At 50.9% G+C, this 22,431-nt stretch overlaps 1 protein-coding gene across 4 annotated transcripts in view; it reads right to left on the minus strand.

Annotated features, from left to right (window-relative positions):
- Rilpl1 (Rab interacting lysosomal protein like 1) overlaps nt 1-17,998 on the minus strand; it is a 33,706-nt gene extending 15,708 nt beyond the window's left edge. For 2 of the 4 annotated variants that reach the window (XM_051204824.1, XM_051204825.1), the window contains exons 1-4: nt 17,236-17,998; nt 9,726-9,876; nt 5,067-5,185; nt 4,407-4,628 (exon numbers count right to left, since the gene is read on the minus strand). In XM_051204824.1, the coding sequence (XP_051060781.1) occupies nt 4,407-4,628; nt 5,067-5,185; nt 9,726-9,876; nt 17,236-17,544 (801 nt within the window). In that variant the 5' untranslated portion in view covers nt 17,545-17,998. The remainder of the gene's footprint in view (nt 1-4,406; nt 4,629-5,066; nt 5,186-9,725; nt 9,877-17,235) is intronic. The other 2 variants (XM_051204822.1, XM_051204823.1) reach the window with 2 other exon arrangements.
- Nucleotides 17,999-22,431: the final 4,433 nt, after the last annotated feature.

The raw sequence follows: 22,431 nt of genomic DNA on the forward strand, positions 1-22,431 counted from the left end.
TTCCCATCTCCCTCCTCCAGCCCTGCCCCAGGACTGAATTGTGCCCAGCCACAGCTGCATTCCCCAGCCTGGTCCCCGGCTGTTCCCTGCCTGGAATAGCTTGCTCCACATTCCACTGGAAACCTGCCCACCCGACCTGTCCCTACCTCCCCTCCTCCCCATGCAGGGGCAAGCACTCTGCCAATGAGTGTGAGTGCTTCAGAGAACCTTCTAGATATATTAGAGCCAGCCGGCCGTGCCTCCCTACTCCACTGTCCCCTCTCCTAATCCCCACATTCCTCTATGAGGGCTGCATAAGAACCTGAACTACTGGCTCAGGGCTGTCCCCTTTATCTGCCAGAAGCCCCAGGTCTCATGCAACCCTGGGGCACTCCTGTTTGATTGACAAGCACCTGGACTTGACACAACTCTGAGGCCAACCAGGCAGAGTGACTCAGAACATGGACAGCCTTGATTTTACGCCTCACTCCTTTCTGCTTTTCTATTTGTGTGCACAGAGAGGCCAGATGTTGACATCAGGTGTCTTCCTTCATCGCTTTCCACCTTATTTGTTTAGCTCGGCAATTCTGCTAGCCTGACTGGCTATGGAGGGGCTGAGACACCCCTGTCTCAGTCCCTCCACAGTGCTGGACTCCAGGCATAAGCCCCATCTGGCTTTTTGTATGTCAGTGCTGGGGATCCAAATTCAGGTCTCCAAACTCAAGTCCTTGTGTCTGCAGGGCAAGCGCTTTATCAGAAGCCATCTCCTAACCCTTCTCTTCCTTTCCTCTCTCCTCCTCAGATGCCAGAAAGGGAAGGCAAAACCAGCGGCCAGTTGGTGCACAATGTCCCTGTCCTCCTTAAGGGAAGGACCTGGGGCAGGGCTGGGAATCACTTGGTTCTTAGGGTGATGCCCTTGGGTACCCAGGTTTGGACCAGCCTCGTCTTGTCAGAAGAGAGACCTGAGTTCCTGGGGAAGGGTGACGCATGGGTACCCCACTTGTGGCCAAGTGGCTCTGTCTTGGGCATGCACCTTCTCCCTGCTGTGGATCTGGTCCAGCCTTAGACTTCGGGCCTGTATCATAGGTGCCTGCCACACCTCACTTCACCTTCACACCGTTCTCCATAAAACCCTAAGGCTCATCACACCTGCAGAAGCTGTGTCAAGGGACTCCCATGCATGTCTGCTGCAGCTCAGAGTCTGCATTGGCACTCACAGCCCCCTCCTGCTCCAGAGGGCAGCTGTGACCCCAACCTACCCACCCACATCCCTGTACTTTCCCTAACTCTCCAGAGTTTCACTTGGTGTCCACCTGGCATGTGGACCCCTTGACAGCAGCCAGGGACTCAGGAGGGCGCAGTACCTATCTTTAGGCCTCTCCACACAGGCCTGATTCAGTGATGAGCCAGCCTGAAGACTTCTGCTAGGACTCTTGGGGAAGAGGCTTGCTCAGTAGGTTCCTATCAGGGACCATGTCATAGCCAGAGCCCACCGGAGAATGGATACCAACTTAGAGGCAACAAAACCAAAAAGGCCTGAGTCAGAATTCCTGCTACCATCATCTGAATACCTGGAACCAGGTGTACCTGAAGCTGCCGTGACCATCAAGCTTCAGTCACACAGCCAACACACCTTTCTCTTTCTCCTTCAACATGTAACCTGACGTCATGACACCATACACCCTAATCAGGCCCCAACCCTGTCCCTCTAAAGACACCTACTTCCATATTTCTCTCCCCAGATTCTAGTCCTTCAGAAGTAGCTGGCCCACATTCATTGGCTTGACAAAGACTTCCCAGACTGGAAGTTGGCTGCCTATAAGTTCATCTGCTTTGCGGGGTGACTAGTGAGGCATGTATACCTTAAACTGGTAGTGTACACCCAGAAAAAGAAAATGCAATCCCTGACTGTTCCTGTGTCCACTGGGGACTCGGACTTACTTTCATCCTAATGAAGTCCCAGCATCTCTTCCCTGACTCCCCCCCCCCCACCAGATGTAAGAAAGCTGTGCCTTGGAAGCTCTGCCAGCTGTTGGCATTACAAACCTATTTGTGGGGATCCAAGCCTTGCCTGGGAATTGTCTAGTGTCAGACCCGCCGCATCTGTCCCCTGCTCTGCACCTCCTGACAGCTCTGCTGCACAGACAGGGAGGCCTCCAGTGATCACTACCTGTCTCTGTCTTCTTGTTCATATCTTCAGAGCATGTGAAGTTCACACGGCATGTGGCCTTTAGCCACTGTGGGGCAGGACCTACTGGACAAATGTCCCCAGTGTTACCCCATGGAAAGACAGCTCTGAGAGGGCCTGTGTACTTTTTAATAGCCCCAGCAGGGTTGAGTATCCTCAGCCTGGGGTGTAGTCTTGTCACCAGGCTTCCTGTTCACCTTTCCCCCTTCCCTGTCCCACACTGCCTCAGGGGTCACCTCTCAAATGTAGGTCATGCTGGAAGCCCTGGTCACCAGCTATTCCTGAGAGACATAAGTGAGGACAATGTCCAACTACCTGGACAGTCTCTCCCTCCCCAGGGCTCAGTTCTTCCCTTTTTTGCCCCCCAGTTTTTTGAGACAGGATTTTTCTCTGTAGTCCCCACTGTCCTGGAACTTACTCTGTAGACCAGGCTGGGCTGGAACTCACAGGGATTCGCCTGCCTCTGCTTCCCCTGTGCTGGGATTAAAGGCGTGTGCCACCATCTCCCAGCTAGACCGTTCCTTCCATGTGAGGCCATAAACTCCTGGGACACCCTGCCTCCCATGCGAGTTTGTGTGCACACACACAGTCCTTGCCAATCCCTCAGAGGCACAAACTCCTCTCCTTTAGGAGCCTGCAGGCCTGGCCCCATCTTCTCCTTGGACCACACAGACAGCCTCTCACTCCCCTCCACTCCACCTTCACCTTGAGGCTCCTCCTGCCCCGGGGCCTTTGCACGGGTGTTTCTTTCCACCAAGAACTCATTCCCCCTACTGCTCCTTTATCCTTCCTGATTCTGCCAATCATCACCTCCTAGAAAAGCCTCCTAGGCCCACCCCAGACAAACCAACACAGCAGAAGGAAGAGAATGTTGTCCCCTGACCTCCACACACTGTGGCACATTCAAGTGTACACACACTCCCACACACACTAAATAAATGTTAAAATCATCCATATGTAATTAACACACTATAACATCTACCCTTCAAAGAATAAAGTCCAGGATTTTTAGACTATTCTGAGGTGTGCAACCACCACCACGGTCTAATTCCAGAACTTTTCCCTCATTCCCAAAGAAACCCTATGCCCATTAGCCATTCACCACTGGCCTAGTCCCCACCCCACCCCCAACTATATTTTGCCCTGGATCTGCCCAATCTCAGCTACATGGGAGTCACACAGCATGTGGCCTTCCATGTCTGGCCTACTGTCACTCATCATGAATACTTTAAGGTTCACCTATGGGGTAGAGCGTGCTCATGACTCAAGTCTTTTTCAGGGCTGAGTCATATTCCACACCATGACCACATTTCCTTAGTCACTTCCTAATCGGCTATCCTTTCCCTGTCAGAACTGATGAGTAACGTTACTGTGAGTATCTGGGTAGTTTTTGTCCCTGGGCTTTATGTTTGCTTTTGACACAGGGACTCACATAGCTCAGGTCAGTCTAGAATTTGATCATAGTCAGGGATAATCTTAAACTCCTAATTCTTCATCCTTACCTTCCTGAATGCTAGGGTTCCAGGTATGAGCCACTGAGCCAGCTTGCACAAGTTTTGTTTGTTTTTTTAATGTGTGTAAGTGTGTCTGAATGTGGGTATGTATACATGCTTCTCACAGAGGCCAGAAGAGGGCAACAGATACCCTAGAGCTGGAGTTACAGCAGTTGTGTGGCTCCAAATGTGTGGGTGTCAGAACCGAACCAGGGTCCTTTGGAAGAGCAGTACGTGCTCTTAACTGCTGAGCCATCTCTCCAGGCCTCTGCACACATTTTTACATGGACGCATGTTCAGTTCTCTTGGGTATCCATCTAGAACTTGCAGTCCCTATAAACATGCTCTGTGGGACAGCAGCCAGGGCTAGGCAATTCTTACCATTCCATTTTCTGTGCCTGCTACACAGTCAACAATCACACAAATGAATGAATGAATGAATGAATGAATGAATGAATGAATGAATGATGGATGGATGGATGAAGCTCAGTTGTCATCACTGAATTGCAATGCATGCCCTCTGCAATGCTGGAGACCTGGGCTTCAGGCCTAGCACTGCCCTTGCCCAGTTGTGTGTCCTCAGGCCAGCATCTAGCCTCCCTCTCCCTCCCTCTCTCTCTCTCTCTGTCTCTGTCTCTGTACCTCCTATGTCCTTAGGTACAATGGGGGAAAATAAGGCAATTCTTCCTACTCGAGGCCCCCCAACTCAGGTTCCCACACCACCTCAACCCCAGCCTGCTGCTCACCTCGGCCTCCTCCTCCCCATTCTGGCTGTGCTCGCCCTGCAGCCTCTCTCGAAGCTTCCCAAGTTCTGCTCGTAGGCTGCCCATCTCCTGCTCCTTGGTCTGCAGATCTGCCTCAAGCTCCACCTTCTGCTCAATCAGGGCCTTCCCCTGGGCCTCCACCACTGTGACCCGGTGACGAAGGTCATGGTTTATCTTCATCAGCCTCGTCTGCTGCTGCTGCAGCTGTAGAGAGAAAGAGGCACTGAGTGAGTTTGCCACATACAGTAAACCAGGCTGTGTGGGGCACAAGGGAAACCCTCTTTGAGTAGAATATGTACATCAGAAGCATCTTTCAAATTTGTTTCTACTTTTACAACTGCTGACAAGGAATAATACACATGTGGGCTTTTTCTTTTTCTAAGATTTATTTATTTACTTTTTAACGTGGCTGTGTGTTTTGCCTATGTGTATGTCTGTGCGCCACATATGTGCCTGGTGCCTATGAAGGCCGGAAGAAGGTGTCAGATCTCCTGATGCTGGAGTTGGTCATTGAAGTCAACTCCTTTGGAAGAGCAGCCAGTGCTCTTAACCACCAAGCCACCTCTCCAGCCCCCTCCCATGGTTTGTGAACAGAGGGCCCTGGCTCTTGTTGCAGCCGTCCGATTAGCGTCGGTCACTTACAGCCTCGACGTCCTCATTCTTCAGGCCCAGCTCCCTGTCCTTGGCTCGGATCTCATCCCTCTGCTTATCCACCACTTCCTTCAGCCTCTTCATCACCTGCCGCTCACGTTCTGACATGCCTGGGTGAAGGTGAGACTGGGGGGTGAGCCCCCTCCCCTTGGCTTAAGTCCCACATCGTGTCGTACTGTAAGCGGGTCAGGGCTCTCCCCTAAGTGTCCCATGGACCCTCCATACACCCCGGTGCCTGCCCCTGCCTTCTGTCTCGAGGAGAACATTCCTGCCTCGCCATCTTTCCCTGTCTTGTCCCACTGCCCGCGGCTCTGAATTCTGACCTCCCTGCGATCCCCGAGCAGAGGACTCTTCTCATCGGCCCCTCTCTGTACAGTAGCTCCCCCTCCCCCAGCAGGAAATATTTCCCCCCACCGCCTCACTGTCACAGCACCTGACAATAACAACACGGGGCATGACAGACGTGATCCCACACGGTGACCTAGGGTTTAGTCTCCAAGTTCGCACTGCCACTGTAAGCCACTGTAGAGCCAACACGCACGCACACAAAGCCGCTAGGACATAGCATTTGGAGAGCAGCCAGGACAGCTGCACTACCCCAGTGGACCATCACCGAGGCAGGCAAGGTACTGAGCAGCTGGCCTCCCCCACATGAGGTGCTTCTCAGGCATTTGATGAAGTAGGGCGTGGTGGCGCACGCCTTTAATCCCAGAACTTTGGAGGCAGAAGCAGGCAGATCACAGTGAGTTCAAGGCCGGCCTGGTCTACAAAGCAAGTTCCAGGACAGCCAGGGCTGTTACATAGAGATACCCTGTCTTGAAAAAAGAAAGGAAAAATAAATAAATAAAACAAATAAAAATGACCGTGTGGTCAGCTTTGCTCCATTCCTGGTGACAAAGTCACGCCCCAGAGCCCAAGGACCATTGGCACATCCACACTCGCCCCTCTGTACCCCTTCTGCCTGTGCTGGACACTCTACTCGCAGCCCTGTGTGCTAACAGCTCTCTAGCTGGGCAGATTCCCAGAGACATCCAGAGGGGATTTCTGTTTTGTTTTCATTTTTCCAAAACAGAGTCTTTCTGTGTAGCCCTGTCTGCCCTGTGACTCCATCTGTAGACCAGGCTGGCCTCAAACTCACAGAGACCCGCCTGCCTCTGCTTCCCAAGTGCTGAGATTAAAGGTGAGAGCCAGAGGGGATTTTCCCCCCAATTACTTATTTTTATTTTATGTGCATTGGTGTTTTGCCTGCATGTCTGTCTGTGTGAGGCTGTCAGGTCATCTTGGAGTTACAGTTTGTTTGTTTTAAAGATTTATTTATTAATTATCCATACAGCATTCTGCCTGCCTGCATGTCGGAAGAGGGCACCAGATCTCATTATGGATGGTTGTGAGCCACCATATGGTTGCTGGGAATTGAACTCAGGACCTTTGGAAGAACAGCCAGTGCTCTTAACCTCCGAGCCATTTCTCTAGCCCAAATTATAGATAGTTATGAGCTGCCATGTGGGTACTGGGAATTGAACATGGGTCCTCCTGGAAAAGTAGCCAGGGCTCTTAACCACTGAGCCATTGCTCCAGCCCTGGGGGGGGGGGTTTAATCCATAAGGTTTCTGTGGCGAGATAAGAGACCTGAACACACCTGCCCCTACTCAGAAATCCTGTGGCCCAGGTACGAACAGGCCCTCTGAGCCCTCCTCCCCTGGCTCACCTGCTCATCTGACCCCTGCACCAAGTCCTCAGATGGCCCTTGTCTCCCCCACCCCCACCCTGCTGCATGTCACTCTTGACTAGGACTCAAGGTCACCAGCACCTGCCCTCTTTACCCCAGCGCACTGCCTGTCCCATGCCTGTCCCTCTAGTAGGTGGGGAACACTTGGTCCCTGCTGTGTTCCCATGGTTTCCCCACAAAATAAAAATAACCTTGAAGGCAGCCTGGCATCCGCCTGCCACGCTCGGGTGGGGGCTGTGAGCACAGGCAGCTCCCCAGCTGGTCCCATGGAAGCTGGCGCACTCAATGCTCAGTGTATTTCCTGTGCACACCTTACCCTGGTCCACAGTGAGCAAGGATTGGGAAAGCTGCAAGGGCAGAACCACCCTGCCTGAGGGAAAGCAGCTCAGAGCCACCTGAGGCCGCTGAGGCTTCGCTAGATTGGGCAGCAGGGTTCCCAGAACAACCCCCAGAAGCCTCTGGGTACATGGTACGACTATCATAGGCAAACCCAAGATTTATTTCCTAAATAAATGATTCGGACCGGGTGGTGGTGGTACACACCTTTAGTCCCAGCACTCGGACTAAATAAAGGCGGAGGCAGGCAGATCTCTCTGAGCTCCAGGCCAGCATACACAGCGACACAGAGAAACCCTGTCTCAACACCCCCCAAAATGATCCCACAATTCAGTTCCTAGACACGGACCCCATACAGCTGAAACCAGGACTCCCCACAAGCACCCAAAAGATATTCACAGCAGTCAAAAAGTGGATACAACTGGAAAGCCCCCTCTGTGGACGAATGTCAAGACATGGCCCGGTCACAAAACAGAATAATATGCAGCTATGAAAAGAGACAGAGAAACCACTGACATGGCTAAAATATAGCGAGATCTTGAAAACATTAAGTATGAAGGCAGACAAACTTACAACAGAGGTACCACTACCTCTTTCTCCCTTTCAAACTGGGCAACAGAGGCACACAAAGGTCTTGTGAGTCTGTGGCAAGTCAGTGCTGGGGTCAAGAGTCAGCTGTGTGGTCTGGCTCCAGAGACCACCTACTCAGTAACTCCAAACGTCTCCACAAAGTTGTGACACCCAGGAGAAGAGAATTCCAGACCAGGATCCAACTGTGCATTTTTTGTTTTTCCTTCAGTTCTTATCAGTACCTTATTAAATTTGTTTTGAATTTCATTACATTTATTTGTGTGTGTCTCCCTGTGTATGTCTACGTGTGTGTGCGCGCGCGCGCGTGCGCACCTGTCATGCTTAATTGTGGGGAAGTCAGAGTTCAATGCTCAAGAGTCCATTCTTTCCCTTTACCATGTGGGACCTGGGGGTTAAACCCATGTTGTCAGGCTTAGCCAAAAGCACTGTGCCCCCGGAGCCATCTTACTAGTCCTTGTCTGTTCTTTTTTAATTTATTTTATTACTTTTACTTTTTTTCCGAGACAAGATTTCTCTGTGCAGCCCAAACTGTCCTGGAACTCACTGTGTAGACCAGCCTGGCCTTGAACTCGGAGAGATCTGCCTGCCTCTGCCTCCCGAGCGCTGGGATTACAGGTGTACGTCGCTACACCCAATGTATGCAATGCCTGGGATCCAACCCAGCGCCTCATGCTTACTATGAAAGGACTCTGACAACTGAGTCACATCTCCACCTCTACACTTTATCCCCTCAAAGTTGTAACCACAAATTCTACAGGGCCCTCATGCCAATCTACTCTTGTCCATCAAACCAGGGGGCGGGGCTTTATGTGGATAGCCAAGGGTTTGCTTAGGCTGAAGAGCCTGCAGCCAGGTGTAGCAGTGCACACCTTTGATCCCAGCACTCAAGAGGCAGAGCACTGTGAGTTGGAGGCTAGCCTGGTCTGAATAGCAAGTCCAGGAAAGCCGGGGCTACACAGTGAGACCCTGCAAAAAGAAGTCCGGTAATGGGGGCGTGTGCCTTTGCTCCTAGCACTCGGGAGGCAGAGGCAGGGGCATCATCCCTGGGAATCTGAGGCCAGCCTGGTCTACAGAATGAGTTCCAGGACAGCCAGAGCTGTTACACAGAGAAACACTGTCTCAAGAAAACAAAAGAAACAAATAAGAAAGAGATAAATCTGAGATACCATTCCCTGGGGTCAGCTACAAGAGACAGGATCTCATGTCAAGGGAAGGCTGAGGGCTATGCAGAGCAGATGCAGCTCACAAGGGCGCAGACCAAACTCCACTGTCTATTCTTGTTTTCCCAGCCCCAGGAGAGAGTTAGGTATGAAGGTCCCAGGTAAGTTCATGGGACAGATGGCAGTTGATGGCCTCCAGTGCCAATCAAATCAGAACTACTATTCCCATGTGCTTGCTACTCATCCTGTCCTGTGACCACAGCCTGAAATTTCTTCAAACACAGATTGTTCTTGGACCTCTGATCTTATCTCCAGGCCTCATCGGCCTGGACCGTCTTCTCTTACCTTGGCCTTCTAAGTTTCCCTCAGACACTCTTACCCCAGGGCCTTGGCTTGTGCCAACTATTCATGGCACTAATGTGAGACTCAATGTACCACTTCATTAGGGCTGAACTGGGACCACCCCGATGGCTGGACGCAAAGCCACTTCAGATTGCTACCCTTTGCCCCATCTCAGTTCTCATATACTGTCAGCTGCCATATATCAAAATAAGACATCTATTTAATGTTCAAATACTTACTGCCTATCTCTCTATGCTAAAACAAAGTTTCAAGTGGCCAGGGTCTGGCTTGTCCAGTGTGTCCCAGGGCCCAGAGGAATCATGTAGGAAGGCAGAAAACTGTGACAGCTAATTGAGTTCACATCAACATCTCATCTGGACCTAAGTCATTTCTGAGTCTAGATATGACTCCACCTGCCCACGGGCACAAAGGCCCCAGAACAGAGGCAGCGGCCTGCGTGGTCATGGGGGTCACTGGGATGGAGTGTCTCACCTTCCTGCTTCTGAAACTCCTCCTCAGAGAAGCCCATGTCCTTGTGGTTGAGGTTGGTCATCAGTTGTTTATTCTCCTCTTGCAGCTGGGCAATCTGGGACAGGAGGTCCTGTGCCTCGCCCCGCCACACATCCTCCACCAGCTCCAGCTCCTGAAGGGGGGACAGAAAAAGTCTCAGCAGGGTCAGAGCCACCCAGATCCCACCTGCTCATCTGGAGAACTACTCTCTTTTTGGGACTTGGAGCCACCCCCTTCCCCCCAAGAGAAGTGGGCCTCGGGCAGCTGGCACACAGAGCCACATACGGCCTCTTGTGCTGACGTGTGCACCGACGTCATGAGGACCCAGACCCTATGTGGCTCTGTGAAGCATTCCATTATTTTTTTAAAAAATATAGCTGGGCATTGGTGGCGCATGACTTTAATCCCAGCACTAGGGAGGCAGAGGCAGGTTGTTCTCTGTGAGTTCAAGGCCAGCCTGGTCGACAGAGCAAGTTCCAGGATAGCTTCCAAAGCCACAGAGAAACCCTGTCTGGAAAAAAAATAGCCAGGGCAGTTGGGGTACATGACTTCAAACCCAGCACTCTGGAGGCAGAGGCAGGCAGAATTCTGAGTTTGAGGCCAGCCTGGTCTACAGAGTGAGTTCTAGGACAGCCAGGGATACACAGAGAAACCCTGTTTGGGGGAAAAGGAGGAGGAGGAAAAAGCAGCAGCAGCTGAGACTTGGGGTGAATTAGGGGCCAGCCTGGGACCCCCCAAAAAAAAGATGCAGAAAAGACAGGCTACACTCACATGACCATCTTTGCATGCAGGGTCTATAGCAGTGGTTCTCAACGTTCCCAAACCTTCAACCCTTCAATACAGTTTCTCGTGTTGTGGTGACCCCCCCCCCAAACATAACATTACTATTGTGGCTACTTCATTACCGTAATTTTGCTACTGTTACAAATTCTAATGTAAATATCTATGTTTTTCAAAGGTGTTAGGCAACCCCCCACCCACGTCATAGTCCCACCCCCACGGGTTAAGAACTGCTGGTCTATAGCAACGTTCCAGAAAAAAGCCAGACAGAGTTCACTAGCCCAGGAAGGCAGAAACAAAACTGACCTATCCCCACAATGCGCTATTATCCAGGCATAAAAAGAATGAAATATTGCTAATGCCAACCCCAGCTACTAAGAAGAGAAGCCAGGTAAAAAAGGTCACACAGTCGGCAATTCCACAGGGACAGAGGTAACCTGGGGCTTCTGGCCAGAGCTCTGAGAGGCACCAGGAGTGACAATTAGTGTGCACAGGTTCCTCTTCACAGGCAATGCAAACACTCTCAAGTCTATACAACTGTGAACATCAAAACAATCACTCAGAGGCATGGTCCAGGCCGGGAGCACCATGGTGGCTTTGGATACAACCCAAGTTCAAGGACAGCACTTTGCATCCTGTCAACACAAGCTTGCTTGTTTGAGGTACTGGGAATGGAAACCAGGGCCTCACGCTAGCTAGGTAAGTATTGTCCCACTGAGCCTCACCCCCACCCCTCACTGGGGGATTCTAGGCAGAGACTCTACCACTGAGCCACACCCCCATCCCTCACTGGGGGATTCTAGGCAGATACTCTACCACTGAGCCACACCCCCATCCCTCACTGGGGGATTCTAGGCAGATGCTCTACCACTGAGCCATATCCCCAGCCCCTCACTGGGAGATTCTAGGCAGAGACTCTACTACTGAGCCACACCCCCACCCCTCACTGGGGGATACTAGGCAGGGACTCTATCACTGAGCCACATCTGCAGATCTCTTTTCAGATATGGTCTTTAATAATAATAATAATAATAATAATAATAATAATAATAATAATAATGAGTTGTCCAAGCTGCCCTTGCACTCACTTTGTAGCACAGGCAGTATTACATGCAGTTTTTCTACCAGCCTGGCCCCACAGCCACGTCTGCCCCCAAATAACACGCAGAGACATGTATTAGATATAAAGCTGTTGACCTGTTACTAGTGTTTCTTGTTGGCTAGTTCTCCCTTAAATATTAACCCATTCTATTCATCTATTTCTGCATGGTCTTATCTTACCGGAGAGAAGGTCTGGACTGCTTCTCTCTCAAGTCTCTACATCTTGAATCTCCTCTACTACCTCTCCCAGAATCCTCCTAGTTTCCTAGTCCCACCTATCTTGCTTTCCTATTGGCTAACAGTGCTTTATTCACTAACCAATAGAGAAACATAGTTACAGAATGACATCTCACATCCAGGCAGACCTTGTTTTGATTCTCCTGCCTCAGCCTCCCATGTAGCTGGTATGATAGGCTTCTACCACCAGGCCTGGATACACCAACTCAGGCTTAAACTCAGTCCCTAGCTGATCTTGGGTAAGTTCTTTAAACCTTGGGTGCCCAAGAAATGATAACAGTACGTCCCTTTTGGGGACTGTTGGGACCATGAGGCAGTCAACTGGATGGAAAGGGTTTAAAATGGTGCTAGGCACACCAAAGTGTCTGCACAGTCAGGCTGTGGCCAGCCCTCATTTCCTACAGTCTGTCACAGGCTGGCTAGGGGGCTGAACATCCAGCACCACCCTCCCTCTCTCATCTCCCAGAGAAGGTGCCCCATGCCATCTCTTCTGTCAGGAAACCGTGGCCCTGAGCAAATGAGAGGCTGTGACTATGTACACCTACAGGTGGTTCAAGGTCACAAGGGGAGTCAAGTGTCCTGTCAGGCAGGGAAGTGATGGAGTAATAGTCAGACTTTCCTGCACACAGGGGTGGCCTGGAAACCGGGCCATATCTTTCCTCTGTCCCCAGCTGGGACAGGCTGAACACAAAGTGGCCCAAGTGTCTATTAGGAGTAATCAGCTAAACAAATGGAACCATGGCCCATACAAAAACATCCTCATGCTAGTCCCCAGAACCTAACAATATGTCACCTTCTACAGCAAAAGATCTGGTGGGTATATGTGATCATAGAGTCCTTGTAAAGTCAGCATGGGTCAGAGTGAGAGAGGATGTGGCATAGGTTAGCACCTGGAAGACATTACGTGCTGGCTCTGAGGATGAAGGAAGGGACCACAAGCCAGGGGATGCAGTCAGTAGAAGCTGAAAAACGCAAAGAAACAGGTTTCCCCTAGAAGGCCTGAAACCAATGGAGCCTTCCTGACACCTTGATTTTACTTCCTAATGTTATAGGTTTTGGTGCTGGGACAGTGCCCAGGGCCTTGCATACCTCAAGCACCAGCCCCCCCCCCAGCCCTTTGTGTGTTTTTGAGACGGAGCATCACTAAGTTACCCAGGCTGGCCTGAAGCTTGCCATTCCCCTGCCTCCGCCTGACAAACGCACCACCAGGTCCAGCTGTTGAGTGTAATCCCATCTACATCGGTGTTTTCTGGCATTACCCATGGTTCCTTGCTCCACTGTACCTTGGTGCACCCCTGCATGAATACCCCAGTAAAACAACACATTTCCCTTTCTTGGAGCCATGAGTTATAGCGGCCACAGGAGAGGAATACAGATTTTAGTCACAGGTGGTTTTGCTTTCCTCTCATGTAACCCAGGTTGGCCTCAAACTCCCTAAGTAGATGAGGTTGGCCTTGACATTCTGCTTCTCTTCCTTCACTTCCCCAGTGTTGGGATTATAGATACACCGTGTCTGGTTTCTACGGTGCTGGGAATCGAACCCAGGCCCTCATAGATGCTAGTTAGGCAAGCACTCTACCAACTGAGCCACAGTCCAGCCCATTTTTTTTTCTTTGAAGATTTCTTTTTAATTACGTGTGTGTGTGTGTGTGTGTGTGTGTGTGTGTGTGTGTGTGTGTGTGCGCGTGCACGTGTGCGCTCATGGGTGGGGGCCTCCCTGCAGGACATCTCCGTGGCTGGCTTCTCACTTCGGCCAGCCCTGAGCTCAGGCAGTGTCTCATCAAGAACTTCCCTGACAGCCCGCCACCTAGACAATCTCCATCAGAGTTCCAGAGTTCCCTGCTTCACCTCCTCCCTGGTATTTAATCATCATCTCTGCTTGTTTTTAAATATACGTGCTGGATTTCAAAACGTGAGGTTACGAGACGGATGGGGGCCAGGTAAGTTGTCTCATCAGGCCTGACTTGATCAGGGACCCACATGGTAGAGGGACACAAGTGACTCCTGTGCTTTGTCCTCTGACTTCCATGTGTGTAGCTCCTGGCCATAAATAAACAAATAAACAAACAAATGAGTTTTTGACTTAAAAAAAAACAAAAGGAACCGGCACATGAGGCTATGGCTCAGTAAGTGGAGAGCTTGCCCAGCATGCACACGGCCCTGGGTTCCATTCCCAGCACTGTAGGAATTAGGCCCAGTGGTCCACACCAGTACTTCCAGAACCAGCGAGGTAGAAGCAGGAGGATGAGAGGTTCAAGGTCATCCTCTAATGTATAACAAGTCCTATGCTGGCCTGGGATACATCAGAGCCTGCCTCAAAAATAAAAGAATAAAAATTGTATACAGGGTAGGCATAGTGGCACACACCTTTAATCCTAGGGAGGCAGAGGCAGGTGGATGGATCTCTGTGAGTTCAAGTCCAGCCTGGTCAACAGAAGAGTTCCAGGCTAGCCAGAATTTCAGAAAGACCCTGTTCCAAAAAAAAAAAAAAAAAGTTAAAAAATATTAATGAGTCTGGAGAGCTGGCTCAGTGGCCAAGAGCACAGGCTGCTCTTCCAGAGGACCAGGCTCAATTCCCAGCACCCACATATCAACTCACAACCGTCTGTGACATCAGTCACCCTCTCCTGGCCTCTGTGGGACAGAGCATGTGGTTCACAGACATACCTGCAGGCAAAAGCACTTACACATATAAACTAAAATTAAATAATAAACACTCAAATAATTCTTATACCGGGGTGGTAGAGGAACATCTGTCCAGCACGCTTGAGGCCCTGCAGTAACACAGAAAAACTTGAAAAGAGCAATTTTTATGCTGAATCCAGCATAAAACACAGAGAACGGAAAGTGTCATCGGTATATTGGTTTCCATTCTCTGTGTTAAAAGAACATCACATGTTTCCTCTTAGCACGGCACTTTCTTTTGTTGCGGAATGGCATGGCCCCAGAACTGCAGGCCAGACCTTCACCTGGGTCCCCAAGTCCCCACCTGGAACATGGAAGTACATAAGGGATTTGGAGGTGAGGAGTGTAGGTAGAGAGGGCTTGCTTAACGTGAATAAGGCCCTGGGTTGAATCCCCAGCTTTAAAACTATAGCCATATGATGTCTGAGTGAATGACACAGACTGTGTTCCACACAGGCATACCCACAGAGCCCCTGCTGTCTGTATTCTGCCACCTGCCTGCTGCTGCCTGACTCGAGAACCTTTCTTGGCTTCCCTCTGCTTGCTACTGCCCACACCACCCAGGAGAGTACTTTGCACACCATGGCATGTCCATAGGGTTGTACACTGCATAATCAGACAGAACCGTGGGCCAGTGGCCTGGGGCTGAGTGATGAGCCCAGTGGAGTAAGTCTATGTGTCTGCAGAAGGCTAGGATACAGCCATTCTGAAGCCATGTTTACAGAGAGAGAAGGAAAGAGGGAGAGCTGAGGGCAGATCAAGGGCTGCTGAGGTCTTTGTAGGAAAAAAAAAAATAGCTTGAAGAGCCTTTGGTTGTAGAAGAGATCTGATGGGCTTGTTCTGACCTTAAATAAAAGCACAAGCCAGTAGAGGAGGCCTGGCCTCCGGGGGAGGGATTCCATCCCAGCTGTTTACAAACAAGCGCTGGTGCTGACTTCCTGGCTGTAGCTGGTAACATTCTGAAGTAACAAGTGCAGCTGAGAATTCCATCTGATGACTTTGGTGACCTGTGATGGCCCGGCCAAGGCACAGCAGAAATAAAGCACTGGGAGGAGACATGAAAAAGTGCCAGCAGGACTTCTGGCAGACACCCGGCTTGAGCCCGTAGTCAGGGTTCAGCCTGATGGCAGGGATCTCCATCCTGGGGCCCCTCCAGGAGAGGTGGGATATCTGGAGGGGAGAGTAGAAATGCCTCGTTTGGGGGCATCTCAGGCTGTCTACCCAGAATCAGCACCTCTGAGCCTTGGGCCTCCAGTGACAAACTCCTTTACCCACTGGACCATCTTGCTTGCTGGCCCCAGGCTCTGGCCTGTGCCCCAACCCAGTGCTCATCACTGTCCTCCAGGGTGGGGACGATTACCCCATGATAGCGGATGACACCATGGCACAAAGAGGACAGCGGTCTGCCGGATCTGCCCGCCAACTTGTGGGGTTTTAAACCAGGCTGTCTGGCTCCGATGTCCCAGTGATCCTGAGATTCTGGAAATTAATTACAGGACTGAGGGAGGCGCTTTCCGGCTCCAAGTGTGACCCTGGAAATGCAGTTGACTCTGAGGAGCTCAGTTTCCTTCCTGACCCCAGGGCACGGGGGGGGGGGGGGGTAAGGGGAGGAGGAGAGATAAACACAGCCAGGCCAGACACACATACCCAAGGTCTGTCCTCAGGGTGAGGCCGAACACCTAGTTTTGACTTTTGTCTAGACAATTTAAGATCCATCCCAACAATACACAATAGAGGACGGGCTGCCAGGGAGTTTCAGAGAGGCCAACCAAACTTCCTGAGGCCACACAGCAAGCCAGAACAGGTTCCAGTATCCAGAGGAAAGGAGTTTCCTCCCATCTCTGGTCGGAGTTGTCCGACAAAAGCGGCTCAGGCTGAGGTTTGGGCAGGAAACCACAAGTCTCCCACTTCCCCACCCCAGGCAGTTAGTCTGGTCTGGTCTGGTCTTCCAAAGACAGAGACGACTGCTCTGGAGGGCCTGAAAGCCACTTGCAGCTATTTAAGATGACTGGAGAAGACCCCGGGAAGTATCTCTCTCCCAAGAGCGTCGGGAACCTGGGGTACATCCCTCTGCATCTGGACCCTCCGCTCCCCCATCCGAAAAAAAAAAAAAAAATCAAGAAAATCCTCACTATACAGTTGTAAAAGAATTTAAAGACAGATCAAGGTCGGGAAGGCACCTCGGGTACAGGTGAATAAGATGGGGAACGGGGAAGAAAGTTGCGACTATGAAGCCCATAGTCTGGGGTGGGGACTCAGGACTGGCGCTCACTCTGAGGGCTCTCTCTCTCTGGAGGGACTTAAGATAGACTGGTCATCGGGTGTCATACCTTGGTCACAAAGGTGGGTGGGGACTGACTTCCTTCCTGGAATAAAATAATACTAAGCACTGTGCCCACTGCATCCCATTTGATCCTCGTAGGTGGATTCTATTGTAATCACCACTGGACAGACTAGGAGACAAAGCACAGAGAACCTCTGCAAGTTACCCAAGGTCACACAGATACTCAGTGCTACAAGCTGGGCCAAGAGGACGGGGCCTCTCTCTCTCCTTCATCCTGTATATTCTTTCCTACTCTAGGCACTGTGTACATTTATCCACACGGAAACTAGCGGTTGCCCTGAATCGAATGGCACCCACGGAGTTGGAGCCCCTTGCCCGGACCGGCAGACTAAGGCCTCCGCCCACCTTCTGATGCTTGCGCTCCTTCTCAATGCGGTCCATCCTCTCCACACGCAGTCGGTCCAGCTCCAGGCGCAGTTCGTCCAGCTCGGGAGCGACGTGGTGCCGGCTCACCAGCACCTCGAGAATCTCCAGGACCCTCACGACCTTGGGCATGAGGCGCGCGATGGCCTCGCAGCCGTGTTGGTCGATGACCCTCTCGAACTCGTGGCCCACGAGCGACGCGATGTCGTACACGTCCATGACGGTCAGCTCCGCCACATTCTTCTCCAGCGCCGACAGGGCGGCGGGCGGCGACCCTAGCGGCTCCTCCATGGCCCCGCGCGGGCCCCGCGCCGCCCGTCCACTCGCGTAACTCGTGAACTTGGGGGTCTGGGGGGGAGGGCTGGAGCACCGCGGGGAGGATGGCGAGGGCGGCGGCGCGTGCGCAGGCCCGCGGCGCCTCCCGCCTTGCAGCTCCGATACCGAGCGATGGAGACGCAGGTCCCGGCCTGGGTGGCGGGTGGTGCCCAGTGCCCGGAGGGACCGCGGCCCCGAGACTCCTCCCGGGGAGGAGATCAAACTTTAGCGATGCCGAGTGACTCCGGCTTGTCGGCTCCTCCCCGCGGGGACGCTACAAGACGACGAGGGCTTGGAGAGGGGCGTGCGTCTCCGACCCCGGGGGTCCCGGTGCGCAGCCCCGCTGATCCCTAAGCTCCGCCCCCAGCTCCGGTCCCGCCTCCCGGGCTCCGGCCCCCACGACCCCGGCCCTGCTCCGCCTCATCCAGCCGCGCTCCGCCTCCCGGACAGCGGGTGCCACCGCTCACGGCCATTGGCTGCTGCAAGAGGGGGCGGAGTCTGTCTGCAGAGGGACTGGGTCAGGATATGGGCTCACCCCGAGGTCCAGCTCGTGCAGAAGGCCCCTGGCACCTAGAAGCCCCCTGGTCACCCCAACTCGGTGGCTCTCCACCCTGCTCTTCAGCGGGCGCCTCGAGGACAGCAGCTTACATCGCACAGGGTCCTCGATCCCCGAAGCCACCCAATGCACTGCCCGGATTCCAGCTCATCCTGAGCAACCTCTGTCACTGCTCTGATCTACCCTTGGCTCCACTGTCTACCCCGTGGCACACCACCTTGTGCTCAAGCAGAGTCTCAGGCGACTACAGCCAGCAACGCAAAGTGTCCTCAGTCTCTAAAGCCGCTGGCTACCCAGCTTGCCCATCCACTAATGCACAGCTCTTTAAAGCCAAAAACGTCACTTGTCACTTCCCTGTGGAAGAAGACACGCTGAGGATTTGGGTCTCAATTCCAAGACTGGTCCTGAGCTCTGTTCGTCCTTTGGCCTGGCAAAATCTACTTGTCCATCAAACTCCATCCCACGCCTGGAGAGATTATCCTGAATCTGCCACCAGCCCCTACTATTCTGTTCCCATGCGAGAAGGAGGAACCCCCTGAACCCCCACCATCATAAACTGCCCTCCAACTACACAGCATTAGGTGCTGTTCTCAGAGAGGCCTCCACTGTCAGACTGAGAGGTCCCTGGTCCTTCAGGACAGAAATTTTGTTTTTGTTTTGAGTTGCAACTCGCTATGGATACCAGGCTGCTGGTTTTCAAACTCATATAGATCCTCCTGCCTCTGCCTCCTGAGTGCTAGGATTAAAAGCATGTGCTACACTTTATCTATGTACATATACATATATATATGTATGTATGTATATGTAAATGTATATGTATGTATGCAGAGAGAGAGAGAGGAAGCCCAGAGGTTACAGTAACCCTCCACCTCAATCTGTTTTTCCTTTGTTCTCTTTCTCACACTCTCTCTCTCTGTGTGGTTTCAGTTACAAATGCCCAACCATTGTCTGGAAACAAATGATAATAGCAGAAAAAAACAATTTATAAGTTTGGGATTCTTTTTGTTGTTGTTGTTTTGGGTTTGTTTGTTTTGTTTTTGAGACAAGGTTTCTCTGTGTAACAGCTATCCTGAAACTCACTCTGTAGATCAGGCTGGCCTCTAACTCACAGAGATACACCTAGCTTCTGTTGGGATTATAGGTGTATGCTACCATCCCATCTCCTAGCCTATAATTTATAAGTTTTAAATAACTTTTAATATAGTATATTATTGTAACAATCATACTTTATTGTTAAAAATCTTTACTCTTGAGCTGGGCCTTTAATTCCAGCACTCAGGAGGCAGAGGCAGGTGAATATCTGAGTTGAAGGCCAGCCTGGTCCACAGGGTAAGCTCCGGGACAGCTAGGGCTACACAGAGAAACCCTGTCTCAACAAAACAAACTCAGTAGCTGGGTTTTTGTCTGACCCCCAAAGCTGCTGCTCTGGATTTTGCTGCACCTGGGGGCTGTTGCGCTGGGGGTTGCTGCACTGGAGGCTGCTGCACTGGGGGCTGTTGCTGCACTGGGGCTGCTGCCCTGGAAGTGGCTGTATTGGGGTCAGCAGCACTGAGGCCTCTTCACAGGAGGGAAACTGGTTCTCTTGGGGCTGCACTTTCCTGTGGAATCTGCTGAACATCTGGAAGGTAGATGACCAACACAGCCCAGTTTAGCACTAGGAGAGCTCTGTCTCAGGCCCCACTGGAAGCACATTGTTATTTTAGATTGTCTAGTGTAAACCTTGGGATGACTATATCACTCCAAAACTGTCTCTTCATGTGTGCAGCAGGGTTCTCTGTGTATCCCTGGCTGTCCTGGAACTTGCTGTGTAGACCAGGCTGGCCTCAAACTCATAGAGATCTGTCTGCTTCTGCTTCAAAGAGTGCACCATCACCACCCAGCTGTATATACGTTTTTAGTTTTGCCTTTTTTTATTTTTAAAACAATCTTATTTTACATACCAATTCCAGTTCCCTCTCCCTCCTGTCCTCCCCATTCTATTTCCCATCCACTCCTCAGAGAAGGTGAGGCCTCCCATGGGGGATCATCAAAGTCTGTCACATCATTTGGGGCAGGACGGAGGACCTCCCCCCTGTATCTAAGCTGAGAGTATCCCTCCATAGGGAATTATATACATGATTTTAAAGCAGAGTGAATATAGACCTATTAAAGAAATGCAAGGAATAACTCCCAAGAGAAAGATGGACTACAAGAGAGGAATACTCTTATTTATAAACGGAGCCATCTTGTTGACACTATTTAATTTAATTTAATTAACCAACCAATCTAATTTTTTTCAAGCCAGGATTACTCTCTGTAACCTTGGCTGTCCCAGAACTTGCTATATAGACTAGGTTGGCCTCGAATTCAGTGATCTGCCTGGCTCTTCCCATGAAGTGCTGGGATAAAAGGCATGTGCCACCATCACCTAGTTTATCAATCAGTTTTGAAACAGGGCCTCACTATGTAGGGCTGGTTGGCCTGGAACTCACTATAAAGACCAACACTAGGCTAGCCTTGAACACATAAAGATCTTCCTGTCTGTGCTTCCAGAGTGCTGGCATTACAGGTACGTACTGTGGTCCTCAGCTCTGTCTTTAGAATTTTATTAAGGTAAACCATGCACCTGTTCAGAAAGGTAAATATATTCTCCCAGCGTTGAGGAGGGATATATCAACAGTGACTCAGTGTAGCATCCGCAGCACATCTCCACTCTTACACCTAGCTGGGTGGAGAGATGAGAGAAGGCTTCCTGGAGGAGGGCCTCAGGTGCAGAATAAGAGGCGGAGCTCACAAACTACCTATGAGGTTTGTATAAAGGCCTGCTGTGTGTTCATCAGTCAGCTTAGGTGGAGCTAGGGCAGGCTGGCAACAGAGGGAAATGATCAGAGGAAGTCAGATAGTTACCGTGGTAACCAACAGACTATGAGCCATTCATTCATCAAGCAGTGTGAGCTGGGTCTGGTAGCACACACCTGCAATGCCAGCATTGCACCCATGAGGTGGGGTGGGGGGAGCAGGTCAAGGTCTTGATTAGTGATCTAGCAAGGTCAGAGGGTAAAGGCAGTTGCCAACAAGTCTTGTGGCTGGGGTTCCATCCCCAGGACCCACAGTACTAGGACAGAATTGACTCAGAAAGGGTCCTCTGACCCTAGTGTGCTAGGATGGGGGGTGGCCACAAGTGTGTCTACACACAAAAATTCACAATTTGAAGTCTGGGTGAGGTCCCGCGCTTCGAAGACAAGAGGCAGGCAGATCTCCCTGTGAGCTTCAGGCCAGCAAGAACTAGGTAGTAAGACCCTAGCATGAAGGACAGGTGGAGGCGGTGGTGCATACCCTTAATCCCAGCACCGAGGAGGCAGAGGCAGAGGCAAGGAGGATCTCCAAGTGTGTAGTGTGTGTGTGTGTGTGTGAGAGAGAGAGAGAGGGGGGGGGTAGGGGAGAGGGAGAGAAGAGAGCCAGAGAGAGTTTCTCTATGTAACTCTGGCCAGCTACACAGAGAAATCCTGTCTCAAAAAAGAAACAGCAGCAACAATAACAACAAGAACAAACAAACAAACAAGCCTAGCTCAGGAAAATGGGAAGGGTTCAAGAGAGGTGTCAGCAATTAAGATCACTAACTATCCTTCCAGAGAGTTCAGGGGTTTGACTCCCTCCGCCTACATGGCACCTCATAACTCTCCGTAACTCTAGTTCCAGGGAGGTCCAATGTATTCTTCAGGCCTTGGTGGGCACCAGGCATTCACATGGTATACAGACACTGATGTAAGCCAAACACTCAACACATAAGACTCGATTTTTCTTTAATTTAAAGTAAATGTCAGGTATGGTGGCACACTTAATCCCAGCACTCAAGAGGCAGAGGCAGGAGGATCTCTGTGAGTTCAAGGCCAACCTTGTCTACAGAGCCAGTTCCAGGACAGCCAGAGCTACACAGAGAAATCCTGTGTCAAAAAAACAAAACAAAACAAAAAAAAAAATAATGAAAGAAAGAAAAAGAGAGAAAAAAAGGACACTGTGGCTTCAGGAAAATCACTGCATTTTATCTGGATGATTTTCATTTGTAAAATGGGAAAGTGGGAAACAGTCTCTATTATGAGACTTTTCCACCTTGTTTTTTTTTTTGTTTTTTTTTTTTGTTTGTTTGTTTTTGAGATAGAGTTTTCTCTGTGTAACAGCTCTGGCTGTCCTGGCCTTAAAAGGCATGCACTATCACCACCCAAGATCCCTTGGGGTTTTTGATGAGAAGTGTTCAAGGTATTTGAAGTCCTCAGAAACACTATTTGTTTTAGATTTTTTTTTTGATGCAATCATCTCTATTAATGCAA

The sequence above is a fragment of the Phodopus roborovskii genome, unplaced genomic scaffold, assembly GCF_943737965.1.
Source record: "Phodopus roborovskii unplaced genomic scaffold, PHOROB, whole genome shotgun sequence".
Lineage (NCBI taxonomy): Eukaryota > Metazoa > Chordata > Mammalia > Rodentia > Cricetidae > Phodopus > Phodopus roborovskii.